Source organism: Dasypus novemcinctus, chromosome 13 (assembly GCF_030445035.2).
Source record: "Dasypus novemcinctus isolate mDasNov1 chromosome 13, mDasNov1.1.hap2, whole genome shotgun sequence".
Lineage (NCBI taxonomy): Eukaryota > Metazoa > Chordata > Mammalia > Cingulata > Dasypodidae > Dasypus > Dasypus novemcinctus.
The window spans coordinates 32691470-32714815 of record NC_080685.1 but is presented as its reverse complement, the minus strand read 5'-3'; the positions used below and the strand labels follow the sequence as shown (position 1 = coordinate 32714815).

At 45.7% G+C, this 23346-nt stretch overlaps 1 protein-coding gene and 1 pseudogene across 2 annotated transcripts; one reads left to right on the top strand and one right to left on the bottom strand.

Annotated features, from left to right (window-relative positions):
- LOC139436212 (RNA-binding protein with serine-rich domain 1-like) overlaps nt 1-2164 on the bottom strand; it is a 69691-nt pseudogene extending 67527 nt beyond the window's left edge.
- On the top strand, nt 1355-16303 carry LOC101429519 (ETS variant transcription factor 3). 2 transcript variants are annotated; one of them, XM_004447365.5, is made up of 5 exons: nt 1355-1652; nt 3598-3656; nt 4209-4446; nt 5705-5820; nt 11553-16303. In XM_004447365.5, the coding sequence occupies exons 2-5, from the start codon at nt 3611-3613 to the stop codon at nt 12689-12691; spliced, it is 1539 nt and encodes a 512-aa protein (XP_004447422.2). In that variant the 5' UTR covers nt 1355-1652; nt 3598-3610; the 3' UTR covers nt 12692-16303. The 2 variants fall into 2 exon arrangements, with proteins under 2 accessions (XP_004447422.2, XP_004447423.2); XM_004447366.5 differs by having other exon boundaries at nt 1405-1652; nt 3601-3656.
- The last annotated feature ends 7043 nt before the right edge of the window (nt 16304-23346 follow it).

Below are 23346 nucleotides of genomic sequence, written 5' to 3'. Positions count from 1 at the left end.
TCATCAGCACATACTATAGGTCACACAACTAGGAGATGAAGGCAGTAGGACCTAACCACAATTTTCATCATTTACCTAAACCCCAACATTTTAAAGGAACATTCAACCAAACATCACACATTTGTATGGAGTAAGACATTGATCTAGATACTATGCAGGAAATACAAAGGATATATAGATATTTCATTCACTCAAAAAAGTCATGATTTAGTTACAGATAGTGGTAGTCCTTCTATGGCACTTGAATTTTGTTCCTTATTTCCTTCACCTACATAGTGGGATTTTCTGACTAGCAAAGCTCTTACTTCACCAAAGTTATCCATCTTTTCTTTTTCTGAATAGGGGCAGCGACTTTAAGCTAAGAGCAATCAATTTTAGTATTTCGTTTATCAACAACTAGAGAATGGCTAGCAGCATATCCAAAACTGGAAGCCAACTTTAACAACTAGTGGTGATGGTGCCATGTTTTTGTGGCAAAAAGGACATTAAGGTGTTACCAGAGCAATGTCAAAATGAAGTTTACTTCTTTATCCTAAAGATGTTCAATTCTCCTTCAATCCCATCTCTCCTACACCTCCCCCATATTCTTTATTCTCATTTATTTAACCTTTGCTGGATCTCTACTGCTCCCTTTCTTCTGCCCTTGGAGTGAAACTAGGCCTGGAAACTCAGAAATACGGGAGTGGGGATAAAGATAAAGTTGAACTGCTCGAGCCTTAAAGGAAGGAAAAAAGGCAAAAAACAAAAAACAAAAACAAAACTTTAGACAAGATACTTGTTAATTGCTTGAGGAGAAACAAGGGTAAAAGATGTGTCTAAATGACCTAGCGAGACTTGCAAGCTGCCTCGATCGGCACAAATTAAGACTAAATGAAAAGGAGAGAGGAGAGCGTGAAAGCAGTCCTACTCCCAAGTCACTGCTGAGGGAAAACAGAAAAAGCCAAAGCTATGCACTTCAGAGAAAGCTTCGGGCACCTTTTAAAAATACATGAAAGGGCTCTTCCTTAGAGGATAGAAACTCCCCATGAAGTCTGTAGGCCCTTTCCTTTGTGAGGACTAGGCTCTCTAGGAGGTTGCAGGGCCCTTTTCTGGAAATCTGGGGCCTCCTCTCAACAGTCTGGAGAATCTGCGGGGTTCCCACCCCCAGGGACAAGTGGGGCTCCCGACGCAGCGTCTGGTCCCGCAAACCCTGCCCCGCCGCGCCCCGCCGGTGCCGGACTGCGGCGGTCGGCGATCAGAAGCCGCGCACGGTCGGGGACCCGCCTGTACGACGTCACTCCTCCGGGTCCCGCCGACCGCCGACCAAAGGCCGAAGGGCCGTCCCCCGAGTGCGTGCGTAACGTGCCCCCGCGGCGTGACGCACGCGCCGGGGCGGATGCACGGGATGCGCGGCGGGAGGAGCGCGCCTTGGGGGCGGAGTGCGGGCGGAAGTCGGCGTCTGCGGAAAGGAGAAAGGAAAGGGAGACGCGGCTGGGTGCGGCGCGGCGAGCCTGGGAGAGCAGCGGGAGGGCGCCGCTCCCTCCCCCGCCCTCTTTGCTGAGGATGGAAGTGACGAAAGCAGCCGAGGAGGTCACTTCCTGCTGGGGTGGATGAGGAGGAGCCGGAGACGCCGCGGAGGAGACCGGACCGAAGACCGACCGTGCCGGGGAGAGGTGAGTCCCGGCCTCGCCACTGCCGCCGCTGGTGGGCCCCTCCGAGCAGGTCTCTCGGACTTCGGTGCGGACGGCATCCTTGGGGTCGGGGACCTCCGGGCTGTGTACAAACCCAGCTGGGCCTCACCCAGCGCGGAGGGCGGAGGGGGCGCCTCCTGTCGGAGGGGCTTCGGACACCTAGGGCAGCGTTCGTGCGGTAGCTCGGCAGAGCCCTGGGGCCAAGGGGTGAGAGAGGCCCGGCCGGTAGGCGAATAGAGAGAGGAGGTTCGGGGAGCTGCGGAAACCGGGACCAGGACCTGCAATGGGGCGGGGGTGGGGGCGGGGGGACCGCAGCGCCAGACTGCGTGCCTCGTCCTGGGGTTTGCAGAGTTGGGACGAATAGCCTTCCCTACTTGGGCAGTCTGTCTTAGGAGTAAATTTTTGAAAGCGAGGCTCCGGGATCCTCGGAGAGGGCCTGTATGGGAGAAAATCAGGGAGCTGAGTGTCAGGAGAGGACTTCCTGGACAGGTCATCGTTCCAGCAGGATTTGGACCCGGAGTCATGGTGATTGAAGGAATTTCTTTGGAAGGGTAAAGGCCCCACGATCTGGCTGAGCAGTCTAGTAAGTGTGTTAGAGGCCTGGGCAGCTTCCTGGAGCGGTGGGAAAATAGTGTTTTTCCTCCCTCATTGTCATTGAGATGGGAGCAGCCGGGAGAGGAAGCTCCTAATTCGGCTCTGGTGCATTGTTTTTGTATATCGTGTGTGTGTGCGTGTGTGCGTGCGCGCGCGCGCGAGCTCGAGCGCATGGGTGTTTGCTTTTTCGTTCCTTTGGGGTACTTATCTTGTCCTTGGCCCCTGGTGGTTTTATGGACTGAAACTTGCTAGTCTCCTTATTGTGTGTGATGGGAAAAAAGTTTTAATGATCTAGAGGAATTCTAGGTTAGATAAAATTTCCCAGATTAGGAATTTGTCCCCACCCCGCCCTGGGGCCAGATATGCCTGCACTCCCTCCAGACTCTTGCTAATGTGGGTGCTGAGGGCCTATAGTTCTCTCGCTCTCCCTCCCTTCCTCTCTCTCACACACAAACACACCAAACAATGAAGATAGATCTGCTTTCTCTTGACCCCCGATTTCCCTCTGGCAATTCACCTTTCCCTCCTTTTTGCCAAACGATTGACTGGTACAAGTTATTTGCTGCTAGGAACAGGAAATTTACTGAAGCACTGTAAACCTGGATGGATGGATTTAGATCACAGCAAGACTTCCTCTGAAGGTTCTGGGAAATGTCTGCTTTTTTCCCTTCCCGTTAACGGGAGAAAATGTAATCTTTTTTTTTTTTTTTTTTCCCAAAAAAGATTTTGGGTGGGTGTTTCTAGTATAGAGTGACTATACATATGGTGTGTTTACTTCGTTTGTCCCACGGTATTTTTCAAGGGGGAGAGGGCAGTTTCTGACTGGAGATTTTCCTTCTCCCATCTCACAGAGTTCAGTAAAATAAATCAAAATCAGCTGCTCCTTCTTGAGTGGGAATTGGATTTGAATTTTTTCACCTTTCTTTAAACTGGTACATATGGGTGAACTCAGGCTTGTGTATCTTGGCATTTGGGCATATCTAGTAATAGGAGACAAACTGTTTGACTTGTTTTGGCTGCCTTTTTGGACCCATTTCATTGTAGCCTTCCTTTTTTACATTTGTAGGGCTGGTCAGGAGGAAGAAAGCAAATATTAAAGACAGTGTTTACACTCTGTGGTTTAGTCAGGTGAGAGATAATTAAGACTTTTGAATGTGATGACCAGAGGACCATCATTTGATGATTTGGGGATTATCAGTGTGGAGGTGACATGTTTGAAAGAAAGAGGGCTGCATAAGGAGAAAAAGGTTGGGAAAAGGCCATACCAGAAAACCTTGGGAGATTAATAAATAAATCACATCTGAAAGTAATTGTTGTGGCTTGTGTCTCTCAGCAGGTGGGTGAAAATGAAAGCAGGCTGTAGCATCGTGGAAAAGTCAGAAGGAGGTGGAGGTGAGCAGAAGTTAATCATCTCTAATGTGCCTGGAATGTCCCTCACTGGTTCCTGTTCTTTCCGCTTGGGTTCTATTCTCAAGTGCCAGACCATGACTGACAACCTCTTCATGGGGTGGACACCGCTAGGACAGTTGTAGGCTTGTTTCCTATGGATGTATATTTATCATGTCTGATTACCACCCTTGTCCCAGGCTTTAGAGTCTCTTTCTTGTTAAAGCCACAGTTCCAACCTTAGGGGTAAGGAGTGTTCATTTTTATTTTTCTAAATCATTATTTTTCCTGTTTGTTACCTCTGGAAGTTTCATGTTCTCTTAGAGAGAAGGAATAGGATTTAATAATATCTGAAAGGGTAAAAAATTAGGATACCTAGGTGCTGCTGTGTGCTTTCCTCTCCCCTGTTGTGGTTAGCCCCAGATGACTGAAAGTGTGTTTATGGTATGTTTGCAAAGCACTCTGAAAGATTCTGAGCAGTGGAATGTGAAGTCAGGGATACTGGTGTGTATGTACCTAGCTCCTGACTACCTTGGTCCTGCCCTTTTCACCTTAAAGGATATCAGTTTCCTGACTGGGCCTATAAAACAGAGTCATCCCCAGGCTCCCGGCAGATCCAGCTGTGGCACTTCATCCTGGAACTGCTGCAGAAGGAAGAGTTCCGCCATGTCATTGCCTGGCAGCAGGGAGAGTATGGGGAGTTTGTCATCAAGGATCCAGACGAGGTGGCCCGTCTCTGGGGCCGCAGGAAGTGCAAACCACAGATGAATTATGACAAGCTGAGCCGGGCCCTCAGGTACGGGAAATGATTCCCATATCCGTGGTGGTGACAGATTTGAAGGAGACTAAGCAGCTTGGCAAATGTTAGATAAAAACAGTATCATGTGATAAGAGAGTATACTATCTGAGTAATGTGTAGCTTTTAAGTGGGAGTAGAAAAGCTATTGCATCTGAGTGGCACAGGAGGAGAGAAGACATCTTTGGTTCATGTAGGAGGGACTTTAATGTGGTTGGCACTGGATCTTGACAGACAGCCAATTCTGCTCTACAATGGGTGAGAGTATGGTGAAACCTGGTTTGGAGCTCATTTGTAATCCACACTTCCGAGTTGGGAATCTGTTATAATTTCTACTCTTTAGTCTCCACGGTAAGAAACTGGTAAAAGGGTGAAGAAAGCGCTTACGCAGGAGGAGAGCTTAACAGTTATCTCAGTGAATGGCACTGACGTCACTATTCTGGAATTATATCTGTGGACTGAGTTATCAGTCCATAGTTTGCTTGATTGTCACCTTCCAGCACATCTAGAGATTGATCATATAAAGTTTTTTAGATTCTCTTTCCCTGTCTTTAAATTTCATAAGTTTAATCCCCAGGACCAGAAGACAAGTCTGCACTACTAAATAGGTATAAGGCTAAATGTTCCGATTACCTTGAGGTTCTCTTGCCGTTCTTCATTCTTCATGACTCTGAATGTAAAATTCATACAGCAGCTTTGCTGGAGTTCTCACATCCATTTGAGCCCTTGAAAGTAAAACAGGCCAAGCTGGCTCCTGTTTTCCGGATCATGGTATACCATTGTTTCACCTTCCACCATAAAACAGTTCTGTATTCCTTTGTCTATGCCTTGAGCTTAGGCCTGCAAACTAACCACATTATGTCTCCCAAGAGACTTGTCTGCCCTCACCTGGGCAAGGCAGAAAAGAGAAACCAGGCAGCAAGTGGCATAGTGGGAAGAGGAAGGAAATGGACTGTTGAATTGAAATTGCAGAGTGATGAAGAAGGGTGGTTGGGCTAGGATAGATCCAGATGTCAAAATGAGGTTGATTTTTGAAAGCCCTAGCTAAAGACTAGGACTTACTTAAAAACTGAATGGAAAAAGTAAGTTCTTAGATCTCCCAGCTCTAACCTGAGGACCAAGCTATAAAACAGCGATAGTGGTGTTTCTCAGTAACAGTGCAAGAGCAAAAATTGTTATTATTCTTAGAGGTTACCTAAGTATATCAAAAGCTGTCAATAGCTAGAAAATAAATTGACATGCATTCCTGTTTTTACAGATACTATTACAACAAGAGGATCCTTCATAAAACAAAAGGCAAAAGGTTTACTTATAAATTTAATTTCAACAAGCTGGTGATGCCTAACTACCCATTCATCAACATTCGGTCAAGTGGTAAGATGTAAACTCTCTTGGTGGGGAATGAATTTTGAGTTGGAAAAAAAATTTTTTTAGACCCAAGACTGACACCTGACATGCTTAAGGGGATTTTAGAAATAATTAAAGTAATGAGATCCTTTAGATTGCCTCAGCGTTCTTGTTCATGTTTCCCCAATTGTCGCGTAAAGAGGAATGATAGGCTATGCAGCATCAGGGTAGATTTATTTGGTTTCTTTATTGGGTTCCATTTTCTGTACATTATTTATAATCTAGATGTTATTACACTATTCTGTTTGGGAATGCTGTTCCCTAGGTGTATGTTGATCTTTACATTCAGGACTCAAGAGTTTTAATACCCTACCCAAGTGACGCTTTCATAGACTAGAACCTGTTTCTACAAACACTTCCGATTTTCTGTGAAACTAACTCACGCCTTCTCCCTTATCAAGTGAATATCATCAAAACCACAGCATCCTTGATCAGAGAAGGGGAGGTTCACATGCTTGCAGTGAAAAGCAGTGTCTTTGATCTGCACCAACAACTCCTGAGAACAAGGTTCTGGGGTTACTTGACCTCCTCTCCCGTCAGTGCAGCAGGGCTTCCCCTCCAGCCTCTTGGGGGTTACAGCTTTCTATCACAGTCCTCATAGAGATTTTATCTCTGGCTCTCTTTATGAGGAAGGTTTGTTTATTTTTACTCCTGCCCAAGAAAATAGATTATATTTACTTTCTGAGGAGTCCATCAGTACTGTGTTGCATTGCATTTTAAGGCAAAGCAAGGTGGTCCAGATGCTGCAGTAATACAACTTCTCAGAAAAAAGGTTGAAAGAGACCTGAAGAATTAGAGCGGGGGTGTGGCTGAGAGAATATAATGCTGAGATCCATTGCAGATATGTAATTACGACATACAACAAGTTAGGGCTGTTTTAACTTGACTGTGCTATCATTACAGTTCCATCTCTCCTTCTGTAGCCACTCCCTCCTGTCCCTGGGGCTTGCATTTAAAAAAAAAAAGTGGTATTGGAATGCACCTCTCTAATTACAACCTGTTTTCTTTCCTTGTGCCTGGGGGAGAGGCGTTAGGAAATCAAACCTGTTCTAGCCACTGGAATCTTGTTTCCTCTATTTCCCACTCTTACCCCCTCCCTACGCACCTGGGAAAGGGATCAGGTCTCTAAACGGGTGTACTAGCAATTTTGAAGAATGTATAGGTGCTCCACCCCTTCCCCCACCCCTCAAAGAAACACTTCACTAGTCTTGTTGTTCTGTGTTTGATCCACTTGTGCCTGTCAAAAGCCTAGAAGTTCAGCCACTTGGACAACCTGCAGTGGAGCACTCATGATCCCTTGGGAGTAAATATACTTTCCCAGGGCAAGGAAATCTAGACCCTCACTCTTTGAATCAAACTCAGCCAGAAACCTGACAGTAGTGACTAGCACAGATTATTTTGCCAGAAGACAACTGAACCAACACCCTTAATTCGAGATCATAACCAAAAAGTCATGGGAAGAAGAACAGATGTAGTTCAAGTGGTTGAGCACCTGCTTCCTATGTATAAGGTCCCAAGTTCGATCCCCAGTATCTCCTAAAAACAGAACAAATAAATGAAACAACCAATTCAGGAGAGCCCTGGTAGCTCAGTGGTTGAGCTTCGACTTCCCACATATGGGGTCCTAGGTTCAATGCACAGCCCCTCGTACCTCAAAAAAAAAAAAAAAGTCATGGGAAAGCAAAGTAATTGACATTTCTTTTAGACATATTGCTTGGTTACTTGTATCCTGGATACAGGTAACTACAAAGAACCAGAGTTGTTAGTTTATAGAGACGTTGTTTTAGGTTAAGTTTTACAAAGACAAAGAAATTGTAACATTTACCAAATTTCTACCTAGTGGAAGTTCTTTGGCTTAGCATTTTTATGAATTATATCATTCAATCCTCCCAGCACGCATGTCTCATCCGCACTTTACAAAAGAGAAAATTAAGGATGAGGGTAGCAAAGTAAAAGGTTGATCTGGGTGAACTGAATACAGTGGTTATCTGTTGAGCAGTTTCTCAGGAAACAATCCCTAAGAGATTAAATCACTGAAATCTGCTCTCTTTTAATAGATCATACATTCCTACCCCATAAGAGATAATTTGTTAATAAGCTCTAGAGACAACAACAACAAAAAGATCATAGAGAAGTTTTTCCTTTCAGGGAACTTAAAGTTTAACAGGAGAGATAAAGAGATGCATGATGTAATACAATGCAGAATGTGAGAGGACCCTGAGAAGTAGAGCCTTGGTGGGATTTAGATCCTTGGGGGTCAGAGGTCATGTCTGGATGGTGGATTGATACAGTAGGGCTGTTATTGGTCTGTTTAAAAAATAAAAAGTAATGTGCTGATTGTTACAGATAGTATTGAAGTTTATGAAGTAAATATAGTGAATGTTCCCTTCCCCTCTAATACTACTCACTGTTAATTTAGGGCACAGTACTGGCTTTTGGGTAGTGTTGCAAGCACCTCTGCTACAGTATCTCATTTTATCATTAAAAGCATCCTATAAAATGTTAAATATATTTTAATATTTACTTGCATTTGCATAAGAAATATTGGAAAAATATAGATGATAGTAAAAACATTTACCCCTTAGGAAAGGGTAGAGCATTTCAAAGGCAGACTTGAGACCTCTCTATTCCTACACCCACTCCCCAACCCTGGTTTTTTATTTTTATTTTTAAAAACTTGAAACCAACAGAAAAGTTGGGGGAAAATAAAACAATGAACACCTATATACCTTTTACCTAGACTCATTAATCTTTTTTGCCATATTTGCTTTATCTCTTTGTATTTATATGTGCTTTTTAAATCTTTCGAAACTACATTGCAGGCATCATGACACATTGTACTTCAGCATGTATCTCCCAGGAACAAGGACATTCTCCATAACCACAGTACCATTATCACACCCAGAAAGTTTAATGCTGCTATAGTCTAACAGGGTCTCTATTCAAATAATGAGTCCCTTTTTCAATTTATATTTTTAAACGGTGAACATAATTATCTAATTTTTAAAAATGATTTAACAAATCTTACATATAGTTTGCTATATGCTAGTAGTATTCTCTTTTTTTTTTTTAAGATTTATTTTTACTTATTTTATTCCCCTTCCCACCCCCACCCCCATCCCCACCCTGTTGTCTGCTCTCTGTGTTCATTTGCTTTGTGTTCTTCTGTGTCTGCTTGCATTCTTGTCAGGCAGCACCAGGAATCTGTGTCTCTTTGTGTTGCATCATCTTGCTGCGTCAGCTCTCCATGTGTGCTGTGCCACTCCTAGGCAGGCTGCACGTTTCTCTTGCAGCGCAGATCTCCTTGTGTGGCACATTCCTTGCACGTGGGGCACCCTTGTGTGGCAAGGCACTCCTTGCGCACAGCAGCCCTGCACATGGGCCGACTCACTACACAGGCCAGGAGGCCCTGGGTACCAAACCTTGGACCTCCTGTATGGTAGGCCGACACTCTTATCAGTTGAGCCACATCTGCTTCCTGCCAGAACTATTCTAAGGGCTTATATAAATATGAACTCTTAATCCTCATAACATGAGAATTGGCCCTGTTATTATCCCCATTTTATAGATGAGGAAACTGGGGCACAGAGGTAGGTAAGTTTTCCAGAGTCACACATCTTATAAGTAGTAGGGCCAGAGTTCAAACCTAAATAAAGGCATTATTATTTTCATTTTGCCAGAGGATGTAAAAGATTCCGGTTTGTGGCTTGCCCCAGGCCACAGAGTACGATGTGCCAGTCCTGAGATTCGAACCCAGATGTTCTACCTCTTCTCAGATTTCATGGTGACTCCATGGAGGTGGTCTTCTTCCAAAGCATTGCTATCAAACTTTTTTTGGCAGCACCTTTTTTTTTTTCCACAAAGAAAGCCTTCAATTTGATGCTTCAACATATAAAACATAGGGCTCAATTAATCAGCAGTGAGGATGTCCATATTGCCCCTATGTCTTACTTTCCTTTGCTCCCCTAAATAAATTTGGGAAATGCTAAGTATTATAGCTCCTTCTTGCAGATTTATAATGTCCCATCAACATGTGTAAAGACTGGGAAATCTAGTTAAAAAGATTCATTTAACCAAGCATTTCTAAATTGTTTAGGATATAGGGCCCCCCTTCCCTTATTATACTTATTCAGTCCTTCAGAACACATAGAAGTGCTTTTTACTTTTGAATAGGTGTGCTCTTAATACAGAAAGATCTAAAAGAATAAAAAATAATAATTTCAGGCATCGTAATAGACTAGTAGAAGATACTTTTTTCCAAGACTCCCTAGGCACTACTCAAATCATATACAAAGTTAGCCATCCATTTTATCTAATTATAAAATTAAGACAGGTAACCCCTCAGTGGCTTACCAAAAAAAAAAAATCCAGTTTGGGAAAATGCTTCTCTGGCATGTTACTTGGAAAACATTCAGTGTCTTAGAAAACTTCAGGCTTGTACATACCAGCTAATTCCAGGGTTGAATCTGAGGATGACTCCCTTTTACCAAAAATAGAAGGCAGCAGCCAAGAAGGAGCAATTCCTAACCCACCGTACCTTTTGCACATTTTGTCGTTTCCTCTCCTAGGTTACCATACTTGCTTTTATTTTGTTTTGTTTTTTCCTATTTTTTTCTTTTTTCTTTCTTCTTTCTTCCAAAGCTCTACCTTAGAGTGTCAAGAACTCTTCTTGATATCATCAGTGATAAAAGCCACCTATACATCCCAGGTACCTTCAGGGTCCCTGAGGCCTCAACTGGCATACCTTTTTTATACCTCCTTTATCAGAAGGACCTTTTTGGGGGTGTTGAGAACTTACAAGCTTCTGAAGTTAAAGTATTTAGGATGTTGCTTTCTACTTAAAACTTCAAATTTTAACAAGCATACTTGGAAGAGGGAAGAGTAGAACCTGGATTTTTATCCCAACCTCTTCAGCTCTTGAAAGCAGGATGGAAATGGAGATATTATATAGAATTTGTTAGAGGATTATGGATTTGGAGAAATTGAATAATAATTTCAGTTTGTCTCTGTGAAATAATGATTGTGTATCAAATGATTAAAGATCCATGTGGTCTTACCTTAACAAACATGGCCCTTTTTTAGTCTGTTTTATTAAAATATAGTCTTATTTATGTCCATATCTGTGAGGTGCAGGGTATTTATGTTTTGGAATTCATTGCTTTACATATATGTTATTTCCAGTTTTGTTTGTTTTTTGTTTTGGTTTGTTTGCTTGCTTTATAGGAATGGCCAAAATTATGAAAATAAGAAATGACTTTCATATTATATAGTTGATATATAAGCTCAGTATTTGGAGTTGAAAGGAGAATGTGCTTGTACCCATTTGTTCATTTATCTGAAACTTATTGAGTACCTAATTGTTAAGCCTCAGGTTGTTGGGAATACAGTTATGTGCAAGAGGATGTCCCTGCCTTTGTGGAATTTATACTTCAGAATGTAAATAAACAAATAAATGGTATTTCAGATTGAAATGAGTACAGTAAAGCAAAATAGGTAAGATGCCTGAGAAAGGTGGCAACTAAATTGAGTAGAGGAAGCTAAGCAGCAGTTATTAGGTAGGTGAAGAATATGGAATTAAGTCTAGCTGAAGTATTTGTTTCCTGTTGCTCTTAAACATTTTACCTTCTTAGCAATAATAAAGTGATAATAGTGAATGCCCAGACCTCTAATGCTTCCCTTTGTACTTTCCACCATCACAGGTGTGGTTCCTCAGAGTGCGCCACCAGTGCCAACAGCTTCTTCCCGGTTCCATTTCCCACCTCTGGACACCCATTCTCCAACTAGCGATGTGCAGCCAGGCCGGTTCTCTGCTAGCTCTCTAGCTACTTCTGGCCAGGAGTCTTTGAATAATGGCACTGACAGAAAGGCAGAGCTTTCAGAGCTGGAGGATGGCTCAGCTATGGACTGGCGCCGGGGAATGGATCTCATGTCTTCCAGGAATGCTGTCACTGGAGGAGGAATTGGCCATCAGAAACGCAAGCCAGACCTAATGCTTCCTCTGTTCACTAGGCCAGGGATGTATCCTGACCCCCACAGCCCCTTTGCTGTCTCTCCAATCCCTGGCCGTGGAGGTGTCCTTAATGTCCCCATTTCACCAGCCCTCTCCCTGACTCCCACCATCTTCTCCTATAGCCCATCACCAGGCCTGAGCCCCTTCACCAGCAGTAGCTGCTTCTCCTTCAACCCTGAGGAAATGAAACACTACCTTCATTCTCAAGCCTGTTCTGTGTTCAACTACCACCTGAGTCCCCGGACTTTTCCCCGTTACCCCGGGCTCATGGTTCCACCCCTGCAGTGCCAAATGCATCCTGAAGAGTCAACCCAGTTTTCTATCAAGCTGCAGCCCCCACCAGTTGGGCGGAAGAACCGGGAGAGGGTGGAGAGTGAGGAGTCAGCACCTGTCACTGCCCCCACCGTGGCTCCTGCCCCTCCGAGAATTAAGGTGGAGCCTGTCTCTGAAAAGGATCATGAGAGTCTCAGGCAGTCGGCACAAGAGAAGGAACAGCACTCTCAAGAAGAGGGCAATGTGCCAAGCCGGACCATAGAAGGAAAAAGCACCATCTTTGCCCGCCCTGCTGCACCTCCTGTCTGGCCCTCTGTACCTGTTAGCACCCCAAGTGAAGAACCCCTCGAGGTGACTGACGACAGTGAGGACAGGCCTGGCAAAGACCCCAGTGCTCCTGAGAAGAAAGAAGATGCCCTGATGCCCCCCAAGCTTCGGTTAAAGCGGCGCTGGAATGATGACCCAGAAGCCCGAGAGCTGAATAAGAAGGGCAAGTTTGTCTGGAATGGGTCAGGACCCCGGGGCTTGGCGGCAGCAGCAGCTGCTGATGCTTAGAACAGAACTGGAAGAGATTGAAGCTGTTTATACTATAATCAAATACATACATGTATTTATGTAGCAAGATGGGGGGGTGGGGGTGGGGAGGGTGGGAGTTAGACTGGTTTGATCATTCTAGGGACATAGACTTGTATTTTTCTGTTTGGGGGATGGGATGGGTATCTTCTGTTGTAAATTAGGTGAGATATGAACACACTTTTTTTCCTGGTGAGTAGGACACAGGGAGGGTATGGAACTGAAAGGAGAAAGAGCCTCCATTTTCTGTTGAGGCTTACACTTTATGACAAGGAAATTCCGAAAGGACCAAGATACTTTTTGGTCCCATGATAGTTCAGGTTCTAGGTATCCTTTTCTATTGTATTTATATAGAGAAAGCCATTAATGAATTTATTTTCTTCTCACTGCTCTGAGAGATGTACATAAAAAGGAAGATGGTGTAGTTGGGAAGTTGAACAGTGAGAGACCATTAATAATAAGTATTTTACCTGAAGTGTTTCTTTATAATTAGTTTCAGTGGGGAATTTAAAAAATCGCAGTCTTACTTGGTGGGGAGGGGTGTTCAAATGTTACCTTTTATTATTATTATTATTATTATTATTATTTTGGTTGTTGGCATTTTTCTTCTCCTTTTAAAAAAAGAAAAACCGTTTTCAGGAACCATGAAATGTACTGCCAGTTAGAGTGGGGCTGGAAAGTCAGAGTTGCTGGCCACCTCTCAGCTTCATAGTTGAGACAGGAAGCCCTGCTGTGAGTCTCTTGGACTTTTAACCTACTTCACCTATTAAAGAAGCCATGAGGAATTATAAACTCTTGTTCAGGGAAGAAAGAAGAGGGCAGGAGGAAATAACCCAATGCCTTTAAAAGCAAAACAAACAAAAATCTTCATTTTTCCTTTTCCATTGTGGGTTTGGGGAGCCAAACCGAAGTGTGACTGTGAGCGAGTTCACTGAGATGCATGACAGCATTGATGAAAATGTCTTTCCATTATATCTGGTTCTCTTGCCATTTTCTGAAGTCTAGCCTTAATAATGAATATACTTTAATGTGATACGGGTCTGTCAACATAAACCTGTAAAAGGGCACGGACAACTTCTCACATAATCCAGGAATATTAAGATGTGGTTAAATTTCTAGCTGGCATTTAGTGTCCCCTCTTGGTGTTATAGTGGGATGGGTGGCAGAAAGGCAGGATTATGAGAGTTAAGGGCAGGTGACACCTAAAAATGCAGAAGGTTGCTGGAGGTACAAGGGGATGTCTGAGACTGAAGGAAGAGGTGAACAGAAGACAACCAGATGCCAAAAGGCCTGGTATGAATAAAAGAGTTGGTGTCTGTCCTGTTATGTTGCCATTCTTGCCATAGCCATTTCTCTAGATTGTTCTGATTCTTATGATCAATTGATTATCCTACAGGAGATTCCAGATTATAGATAATAGGGAATTGTCTTTTAATGGGAAGTTCCCTTCCAACAACTTCAAAGGAATGGGGAAGTATTGATCTTATGTGAAGCTAAGGAGCCTGGACCAGGGGTGCAGAGGATGAAGCAGTAGCCAGTCATCTGTATGTGTGCATGGGTACCTGTGTAGTGTACATAAATATCTGGCTCATTTCCCTGGGCATCACGGCAGGGAGGAGAAAAGAAATAACTGTATCTGGGGCAAGAGGTGGGCCTGGGGATGCTATCAAAGTATTGGAGAAATTCCTGGCTCCACCTTAGCCTAAGTGAACTCAGTATATGAGATGTAGTTGAGGGTTGTCTTTTAATTGGGGGCAGGGCGGGGGGAGAGCGGCCTTCTGTAAACGGGAATGCATGCATGAAAGGGGCTAAGGAAAGATTAGAGCAGGTGAGTGAGTCAGTAGATGGTCTGGGATGGCTTAAGTCCATCATACCATATCTTGGCAAGTGTCCTCCCCCTTGTCTGACTCAAATTCCTTGTATCACTTAACTTTCCCCCAAAAAGAGATAGGGAAAATAATCCTTAGCAACTCAGACTGACTTTGGTGGTTGTGTTCTTGTCAGTTTGTCTGCACTTCAACTTACCTCTGAATCAGAAAGCAAGCCCAAGCAGGTGGAGAAGGGATCTGCTTGGCATTGCCCAATCTAACCAGGGAGGCTGGCTGGCCACCTTCTGTGCCCTAGAGGGAAGGGCCAGCAGGTGTCGGTATGAACTCAGGAATAGAAATATGAGGCCTTTAAAATAAGAGAGGGAGAGAAATCCATGCCGCATACCTGTAACCCCCTAGAACCCAAGTGCCAGAATTAATCCTAAATGCTGCTTCTGTTTGAACAAAAAGTCACTGCTTTTACACTTGAAGAAATGCTCTTAAAAATTTTTCAACTCCATGAAAAATGTTTTTTTGGCTTTAAGAACTTTTTTGGTGTTCAACTGTTTCATTGGATTGCCATTCCACCACTAAACTTAGTTGATTTGCACTGCACACTGGGGTTGGGGGTCAGGGAAGGATCCTTATACAGAGCTGAACTTGGGTTTGTTCAGGAAGTGGACCAGGGAGTACAAAGGTCATTGGTATTTCCTGGGAGGAGGAGGGAGTTTTTCTCCCCCTTCCCCACTCCTGGCAGCACCTGTCATCATCCTGGTACAAAGCCAGGCCTTTTCTTGTGAGCATCTATCTCATCATTGTCCAGCAGCAAGTGGGAGAAAGGGGGACAAAACCAGACCTATGTTCTCTTCCCCGTTTTTCCCAAGTTTTGCTGTGCCAAATGTTTAAAACAGCAAATAAAAATCTTTTGTAATTTCACTAATCAAGAACTGTTTCATGTAAACAGTTTGTTTTTTTTAGCTATAGAAAAATAACCAGTAGAGATCTCTTAAGGTCATCTAGCCTTGCTGAGCTCACCTTTTTTTTTTCTCCTTTTAACAATAGGTGGAAGTGAAATATAGACTATTCCCCAAGTCCCTTCACCCCTGTTTTCATACTGCACTGCATTAAGCCCAGCTCACTAACTTAGATAGGGAATTATTGCACTCTAGTCCTCCGTGGGCCAAGAAATTTTCAGAAGCATTAAAAAAAATCGTCAAAGTATCACTTCTTAACAAGCGGGTAGAATCAGTTGGCTGTTTGTCCCCTGTTTTTTATTTATTCCATAATTATGTTTATGCTTTTTGTTTTGTAAACAGTAATGGAATGTACATTTTGTTTTGTTTGGAAGAAAAAACCTTTGATACAGTCTTTCAAGAACTGTTCCATTGGGGGGGTTACCAATTAATTTGTTTTGAAATATTTAGACATTCTTTGAGTTATAAAATTGCAATGCAGGGATTTGTGAGTGAGACATTCACATGTGAAAGATGACTTCATTAGTTATCCGCTTAAGCAGAATAAAGTGTGTATATGTACATAAAATGTAAGTAATCTTAACTCCATTGTGCAGTGCCTTTTAGATGTCCACTTTCTATAAAGTCTTCAAATTTTTGCATATATATATTATATATATATGATGTAATGTTATAGAAATATATGTATAATATACATATTTTTTTTCCAGGGGTATCTGATAGCTCTGTATTTTGTTATGGAAGTTGAAAGAAAAAAGTATTTTACCTCAGAAATTAAAGTTAAATAAAAAAGTACTTTTAAGTAATGTTAACAGAGTGTTGGTTTTCTTTCTAAGAAACTAGTGTCTACTGAGACAATTGGTCGTGACAGAGAACTTGCCCAATCAGTGCCAATTCATCCCACATGCACACTTTTTTGAACTTTTTATTTTGAAATTTCAAACTTACAGGAAAGTTGCATATCTGTTTTCTAAACATTTGAGAGTAGGTTGCAACATCATAATCCTTTACACTTAATACTCCCGTGTATATTTCCTGAGAACAATATTTACTTATGTAACCATATTAAGCAAAGTTATCAAGTTTGACATTATCAACAATGGTAATTTTTCATTATCAAGCCTACCATTTAAATTCCAATTTTTCTTTCAAGTGTCCTAAAATCCTTGTGTCCTAAAATCGTTTTCTTTTCCAGTATTATCCAATCCAGGATCATGTGTTGAAATTGTCATTCTCTTAAGTCTCTCTTTTTTTACCATGGATTGAACCTGGGACCTTGTACTGGGAGGCAGGCGCTAAACCACTGAGTGACAGCTGCTACCTTTTTTTAATTGTGGCAACTAAAAGTTTCCTGTCTCCACTCCCAACTACAGCTTAGTGGCATTAACCACATTTGCAATGCTGTACTACCCTCACCACCATCCAGTACCCGCACTTTTTATTCCTATTGCGTGGGTACCAACATAGAAAGTCTCAATAGTTGGGGAGAATGTTACTTTCCTTGGGTCAGTGTCTGCTGCCAGACTGCTGGAGGAGCCATGAAGGAAAACTGAAGCCAGGGCCGCAAGTTGGTGGGGAAATTAAGGTCACATACTATTGATTCCATTTATATGAAATGTCCAGAATGGGCAAATCCTGAGACAAAGGAGATTAATAGTTGCCAGAGGGAGTAGGGTGTGACTGCTAATGGGTATGGAACTTCATTTTGGGGGGAATTAGATAGTGGGGATGGTTGCACAAAATTGTGAATACACTAAAACCACTGAATCGTACGCTTCAAATGGGTGAGTTTTTGTGGTGTACATGAGTTAACAGCAAAGCATGGCAAGCAAGTACTAAGGAAAACCTATTTCCCAAGAGGACAAGAATCCGGGTGGGAAGAGGGAATCTTGGGGTATGGAATATCACATAACACACCCTAAGAAAAATAGTGCTAGACAATCTCATTTTACCCACAGGAGATGAGGCAAAATGACATTCTAAAGGTCCTAGCACTCAGGACATTTGTAGAATCACAGCCAGGGGTTATATTTGACTTCTGTTAAATGGTACCATGTGAAGTTCATCAGGAATTGATGAAGAGAGGTGAGGCTGAAGGGGTAAACTGCATGGATTATGAGAGATCTTAGAGTTTGCATTTTTTGTGTGCTAGCATCCTTGATGAGTTTTATTCTCCTCTCCCTCCCCAGTGTTCCACAAAAGAGTAAGAGCTTAGCCTGTAAGTAGCTTTGAAGGCCATAGCCCCAAGAACCTAGCTACCCTGTTAATGTCTCTGTCTCAGAAGGCCACTTAATCAACACCCTGAAGCAACCCAAGTCAAAAGGCTGGGAACAGGCTTGGATGAGACCCCCCTGCTGAGGGCCTTTTGCTTCTCTTCCCTCCTCATGCTTCTGAAAGCAAAGCGAGACTTAGGAATGAAATTGGGTAGTTTCAAAACCAGGATCCCAGGAATCTGATTCTGCCAAACCGACTATTGAGTGCTTAGAACTGGATGGCAATTAAGTCCTGAGTGAAGAGGGGAGGAAGTGATATGTGCATGGGGAAAAGAAGTGAGGAAAGACATAAGGGGCCTGAGGGAGAAGAACATTAGGGAGGGTGGGTGACAAGGGGAAAAGAGGAGTCTTAGAGCCCTGCAAGGTGAGTCAGCAGGAAATCAAGCCTCCAGTGGTTCCCCATTATCTCTCTGGGACAGTCCTTGGGATGGCTTAGAAGGCCCCTCATAATCTGGCCCCTGAATCCCCATCCAGCCTGGGTCTTAGTCACACAGTCAGGCCCCCACACACCCTCCCACCTTACACAAGGCCTAAGCTGCAACCGTAACAACAGCCCACACGTGCCCAGCAGTTACCAGGAGCCAAGACATCTTGAAGGGCTTACGTGTATTTACTCACTTAATCCTCATGACAACTCTCTGAGGTGGGTGTCCCCCTGTTCGCATTGTATAGAGCGGAACACTGCGGCACAGTGAAGTTACCTGGTATGACCAGGATTCGAGCACTGGTCACTGCTTGGTTAAGGCCACTCTGCTATAAGGCCCCTTGGCTATACCAAACTACAGGTCCGGCCTGTCTCACTCTGCCAGGATGGGATAGCGCTTCTTTTCTCCACGTCCTGGAGTATTATTACATCTTATCCTTCAGAATTCAACCCAGATGTCACTGCCCCCAGGGGCCTCTCCCAGACAGGTCAGGGCCACTTTTCTGGTTTCCATGGTAACCTGTGTTTACCTCTTGATCAGAGCCCTTAACACACTGTGGTCAGCGCTGTGCTCGTCCTGCTGGTCAAGAAGCCGAGGGCTGGCCCAAGGGGCTGCTGCAGGGTTCAGCTCCTCTCCCTTTCCCCAGTATCTAGCACACAGCCTGGAGCCTGAGCTTGAGAAATGTTTGTTGAACAAATGATGAGCAAGAAATAAATACATGCAGGGGGAGCACACGTGGCCCAAGCGGTTCAATGCTGCCTTCCCACATTGGAGGTCCCGGGTTCAGTCCCCAGATTGGTACAAAAAAAAAAGTTGGGATAGAAAGAGGGAATGGGAGATGGGGGAGGAAGCAGGTTTGGAATGGGAGTTCAGGCTGAGGGATGGAGGGAAGATGACACTGCAGGTCTAGAGTGGCCCTCTGATCAAGCCTCCAGACCCCAGCTTTGGCCAAGCTTCGGCACCTGGCACACCCCCTGCAGCTTCCGCTCTACCACCACCCCCACCCCCACCCCCAGCCTCCCAGACCCTGCGTCTGCAATTATCCTCTCCCTTTCCTCTGTTTTCCTCTCTCTCCTCCCGCTTCCTGCAACTATACCTCCTCCCTCCTTCCTTCAAACCTGCCTCCTATCAAATACACGTAGGGCATATTGCTGGATATTTACTCTAACAGAATGTGGGCAAGAGAAAAATGAATTGAAATCAGAGAGCCCTCCCAGTTTCCAAGACACCTGTAGTTCTAAATAGAGCCGACACACCCACCTGAGCTTTCTCCTTCCCCATTCCCCTCCTAAGACTCAGGCTTATTAATTCCAGCTTCATTCACCAAAGGGGGATAAAAAAGTGGGCAGGAGCGCAACCAAAGAGCCCTGAGATGGCTTGCCATCTCAGCCATTCTCCCCACTCTCCTCGCCCCACCTGCAGAGCCCTTGCTTGCCTCCCCCGCCCCCCCCATCGAAGGTGCGGGGTGTTGATTCCTGAGGATGGAGGATACTCAGGAACTGACTGATCCCTAGTCCCACCCATGCCATTTTACTGACTATGAGAGCTTGGTAAGGTTACGGAACCTGCATGTGCCTCCATTTCCCTATTTTATAGGGTGGTTGTGAGGATTAAATGGCACTCAGTACTCAGAATCATTTTTTTAATGAAGTGACCTACAAGTTTGTGGGAGGGCCTGCTCTACTGTTACTGTACTCCAGGGGCTTCGCGTCTCACATCCGCTCTTTTATCGGCCCTTCTCAGGGCGAGGCATGTCCTATGATCCCTATTTGACAGAGGAGGAGAAAACAAGGTCGGAGTGGGTAAATGGTTCATCCCAGCGATTCGACGCAGGGTCTTTTCACTCCAAATTGCATACACCTTCCCCACTGCCTCTAGGAATCAGACATGTGGAATTGAGGGGGCAACCCCAATCTTAAGGGTATCTCCAGGTGATGGACCACAAGTCCCCATGGTAAGAACCCAGCAGAAGGGGGAGTAAGCCCCTGTGGGTAGGCCCAGGGGAGGGAGCGCTGAGCTCCAGCCAAAAAGGCTCCAGGCCTGGGGCCTGAAGACAAGGACAAAGGAGGGAGAAAGGAAGAGAGATCGAAGACTAGAGGAGCCTTCCCAGCACAGAAGAGCCTTCGGTAAGACCTCCGCCATCCCTGACCCTGACTGACACAGCAAGCCTGGCCCTGTTTTGATGGGAGCTAGAGCCCCACTGCCTCCGGATCTCTAGCTCCAGGATCTGGGGATCTGGTGTAGGCCAGAATGGGGAGGGAGCCATAAACCCAGAGGTGCAGCCCAAACTATGGGCCAAGATTGGGGAGTGAAGGGCTGGAGCCAAGAAGCAGCAGGTCTCCACCCGTTGTCCCAGGTCACTCAGGTTGGTGCCACCACCTGGACTTTGGCACAAAAGCTGGTCTAGGAGGACAGAGTCAGAGCCGTACAACTCAAGTGCCAGAGAGCTAAGGGCCAGCGAGGGAGGTGAACCTGGCCTCTCTCCTGGAGTCGTGCAGGGATCACACCTGGGAGGGGAGGGAAGGAGGAAGGGAGCTGGGAGGGCCCCTTCTCCAGGGGGCAGAGGTCAGCCTCCAGGCCAAGATTTCAGCTGCAGGGAAGGAACCTTTGGTTCCAGCTTGTCCTGAAGACTTCCTTCTGTGCCCCCAGGCCTATGGCCACTGAGATTCTTCAAAGGGTAGCTTAAGCAGGTAAGGGTGCGGGGAGGCCAAAGTGCCGTCATACTTCCGTGAATGTTTTGAGATTTGTGTCTTTGTCCTATAAGCAACTAACTGGAAGGAAGCAGGGGAGGGGAAACTGAGGCACGTGGGTCTCAGTCTATCTTCAGAATACACCAGGTAGAGGAAGGGTTTTTTTGGTTTGTTTTTGTTTCCTTCCATTCTTTGCCCTCTCTGGCAGTTGTTATCAGCTCTCTGCTGACCAGCTCCTCCTACTGCCACGTTGAAAATCACAACCAGCACTCACATGTTCTTGTTACAAAATCATCGCAAAATTACCTTCTGAGGAAGTGCTGCGATTATCCCTGCTTTGTGGATGAAGAAAACAAAGCTCCAAGAAGTCATGGGAATTGTCCAAGGTAAACACAGCTACTGAGTCACCAGCTGGTACCCACCCACAGTTCCTGACTCCAAAGTCCATGTTTTTTCTCAAACACACCTCTGCCTCCCTGGGATGACATAGAGAGCCTGGAAGGAAGGGAACAAGGGATTGGGTTGCTTGAAAGAAGCCCCTGGCTTCTCTAAGAGCCTCTTTCTGGAATCACTGATGCTCAGAGAGCCTCTGGACCCACCCCCAGGCCAGAAGGGGAAGTGAACAGACAGGTGGGAGCAGAATGGGGGCACACAAGTCATTCACATAGCGCCCTCCCTCCTTTCCTTCCTTCCCTCACCAGGCAAGCCATTTCTGGCTGGCTGCTGAGCGCCAGGCAGTGTGCTAGAAGACAGGGGAGACCCCTGCCCTGGGCTCACGGATCGGTGGGGGCAGTGAGCCAGCAGAATGAGCCGAGCTACAGGGTCAACTGGGGCAAGGGCTCCAGTCATTTCCCTATTCCACTGGCGTTTCCTGAGGCCCGCACACTCGGAGCCCACCAGGAGCCTTCAGTCTAGCAGCGAAGGAAGATGCTTGCGTTAGGAGGCTCTGACTCCCCTCCCAGGGCTCTTGCCACAAAGCCACATTTCTTTGCATCCTCTAGCAAGGGGTAACTCTTTTGGTTGATTTTCAATAATGACTTGGGCAGGCAGGAACTCAGGTGTTCCCACAATATGGGGGAAATTCTCACCCTCCCTCATTTCTCCTCCCGAAATAAATCAGAGCTACAAGATCCCCTCTAAACACAGGCATCCCCAGTGGGGCAAGTATCTGCACCATCACCTTCCCGTCGACAGGAGCCAGTGTCCTCCTCCCAGCTCCCTGCCCCCAGCTTCCAGCTCTGGGCCTAGCACAGAGCGAGTGCTCCGTAAACAGAGGAATTATGTTTTAGTACCAATAACAGAGTGAAGTAAGAGACGCAACTCCCGGCTCCTGTCAGGTCTGGCTGTTGGGACAAGACTTGGTCTCTGCAAACCTACTTCTTGTCCTAGGAAAGTCCCTGTCTGCTGAGGGGTGGGGGTGAAACCACCTGGTCACCTGCACCAGGTCGCAGGTGTGGGCAGCTGGCTGCGCCTCCGGCTTGGGCTGTAGCCCCCAGTGCAGGAGCAGGGGAGGGATGGAGAGAGTGGGAGGAGGCAGCGGCCCAGAAGGGATTCATTTAGGGAGGAAGAGGGGGAAGGGGGAGAGGGAGTCCTCGGCAGAGATGACAGCATGAGCCCAGGCTGGGGGGGCAGGAGGGGCAGGGGATGATACTTTGGGGGAACTAGAGTGCAGAGGCTGGAGTGGAGGGCAGACTTGGAGATGAATTCCTGAGGAGCAGGTGGTGGAGGGAGTGGAGGAGGAGGGGAGGGCAGGGGGAAGGGGAGAAGGGGGGTGAGAGCAAGGAGCACCCCCCTTGCAGCCTCCTGCCCATGGTATTGATCTGCGAGATTACTCAATTTCACCAGTATTGATCAGGTAATTGCTTTATCTCGGTTCTCATTTGAGTTCTGCATTCTCCTGGCTTCCCCTTCTCTCTCCCTCTTGTTTTTTCCTCTCAGCCTGACACAGGGCTCCGTAACACACTATATACACATGTATATATAAAAGTTTGGTTAGGCCGCCCCCGACTAGTGTTTGGGGTGGGAGGGGAGGACGGGATGGAGAGACAGGCAAGCCAGCCTCCCCTCAGAGCCCCTGGGTTCTCCTCTTCCAAGAACTCCTTCCTGGTTCCAGACGGTGAAATGTCTGCCCACATCGCAGGTTCTCAGGGGTCCAGAAAAGAGCCGGAAGAACGAGTCCATGGACGATCTCAAACTCAGGAGACCCCAGTTCGCCCTCTTCTTGCCCTCCCACCCCACCCCGCTTCCCTAACTGCAAGGCCGAGAGTGCCTCAGCTCCTCAGGCAGGCAGTGGAGGCCCCCCACTAAGACTTGGTGTCTTGCCTCGGTCATCTCACTGTGACCCTCCCTGCAGGCCTCCCCCTGTGCCCCCCTGCCTCAGCTCCACGCCCTGGCCCTGGCCCCAACCTCCGGCCCAGGCACACAGCTGGTCTCCAGCTGGAGGAACCAGAACCAAGCAGAGGAGACT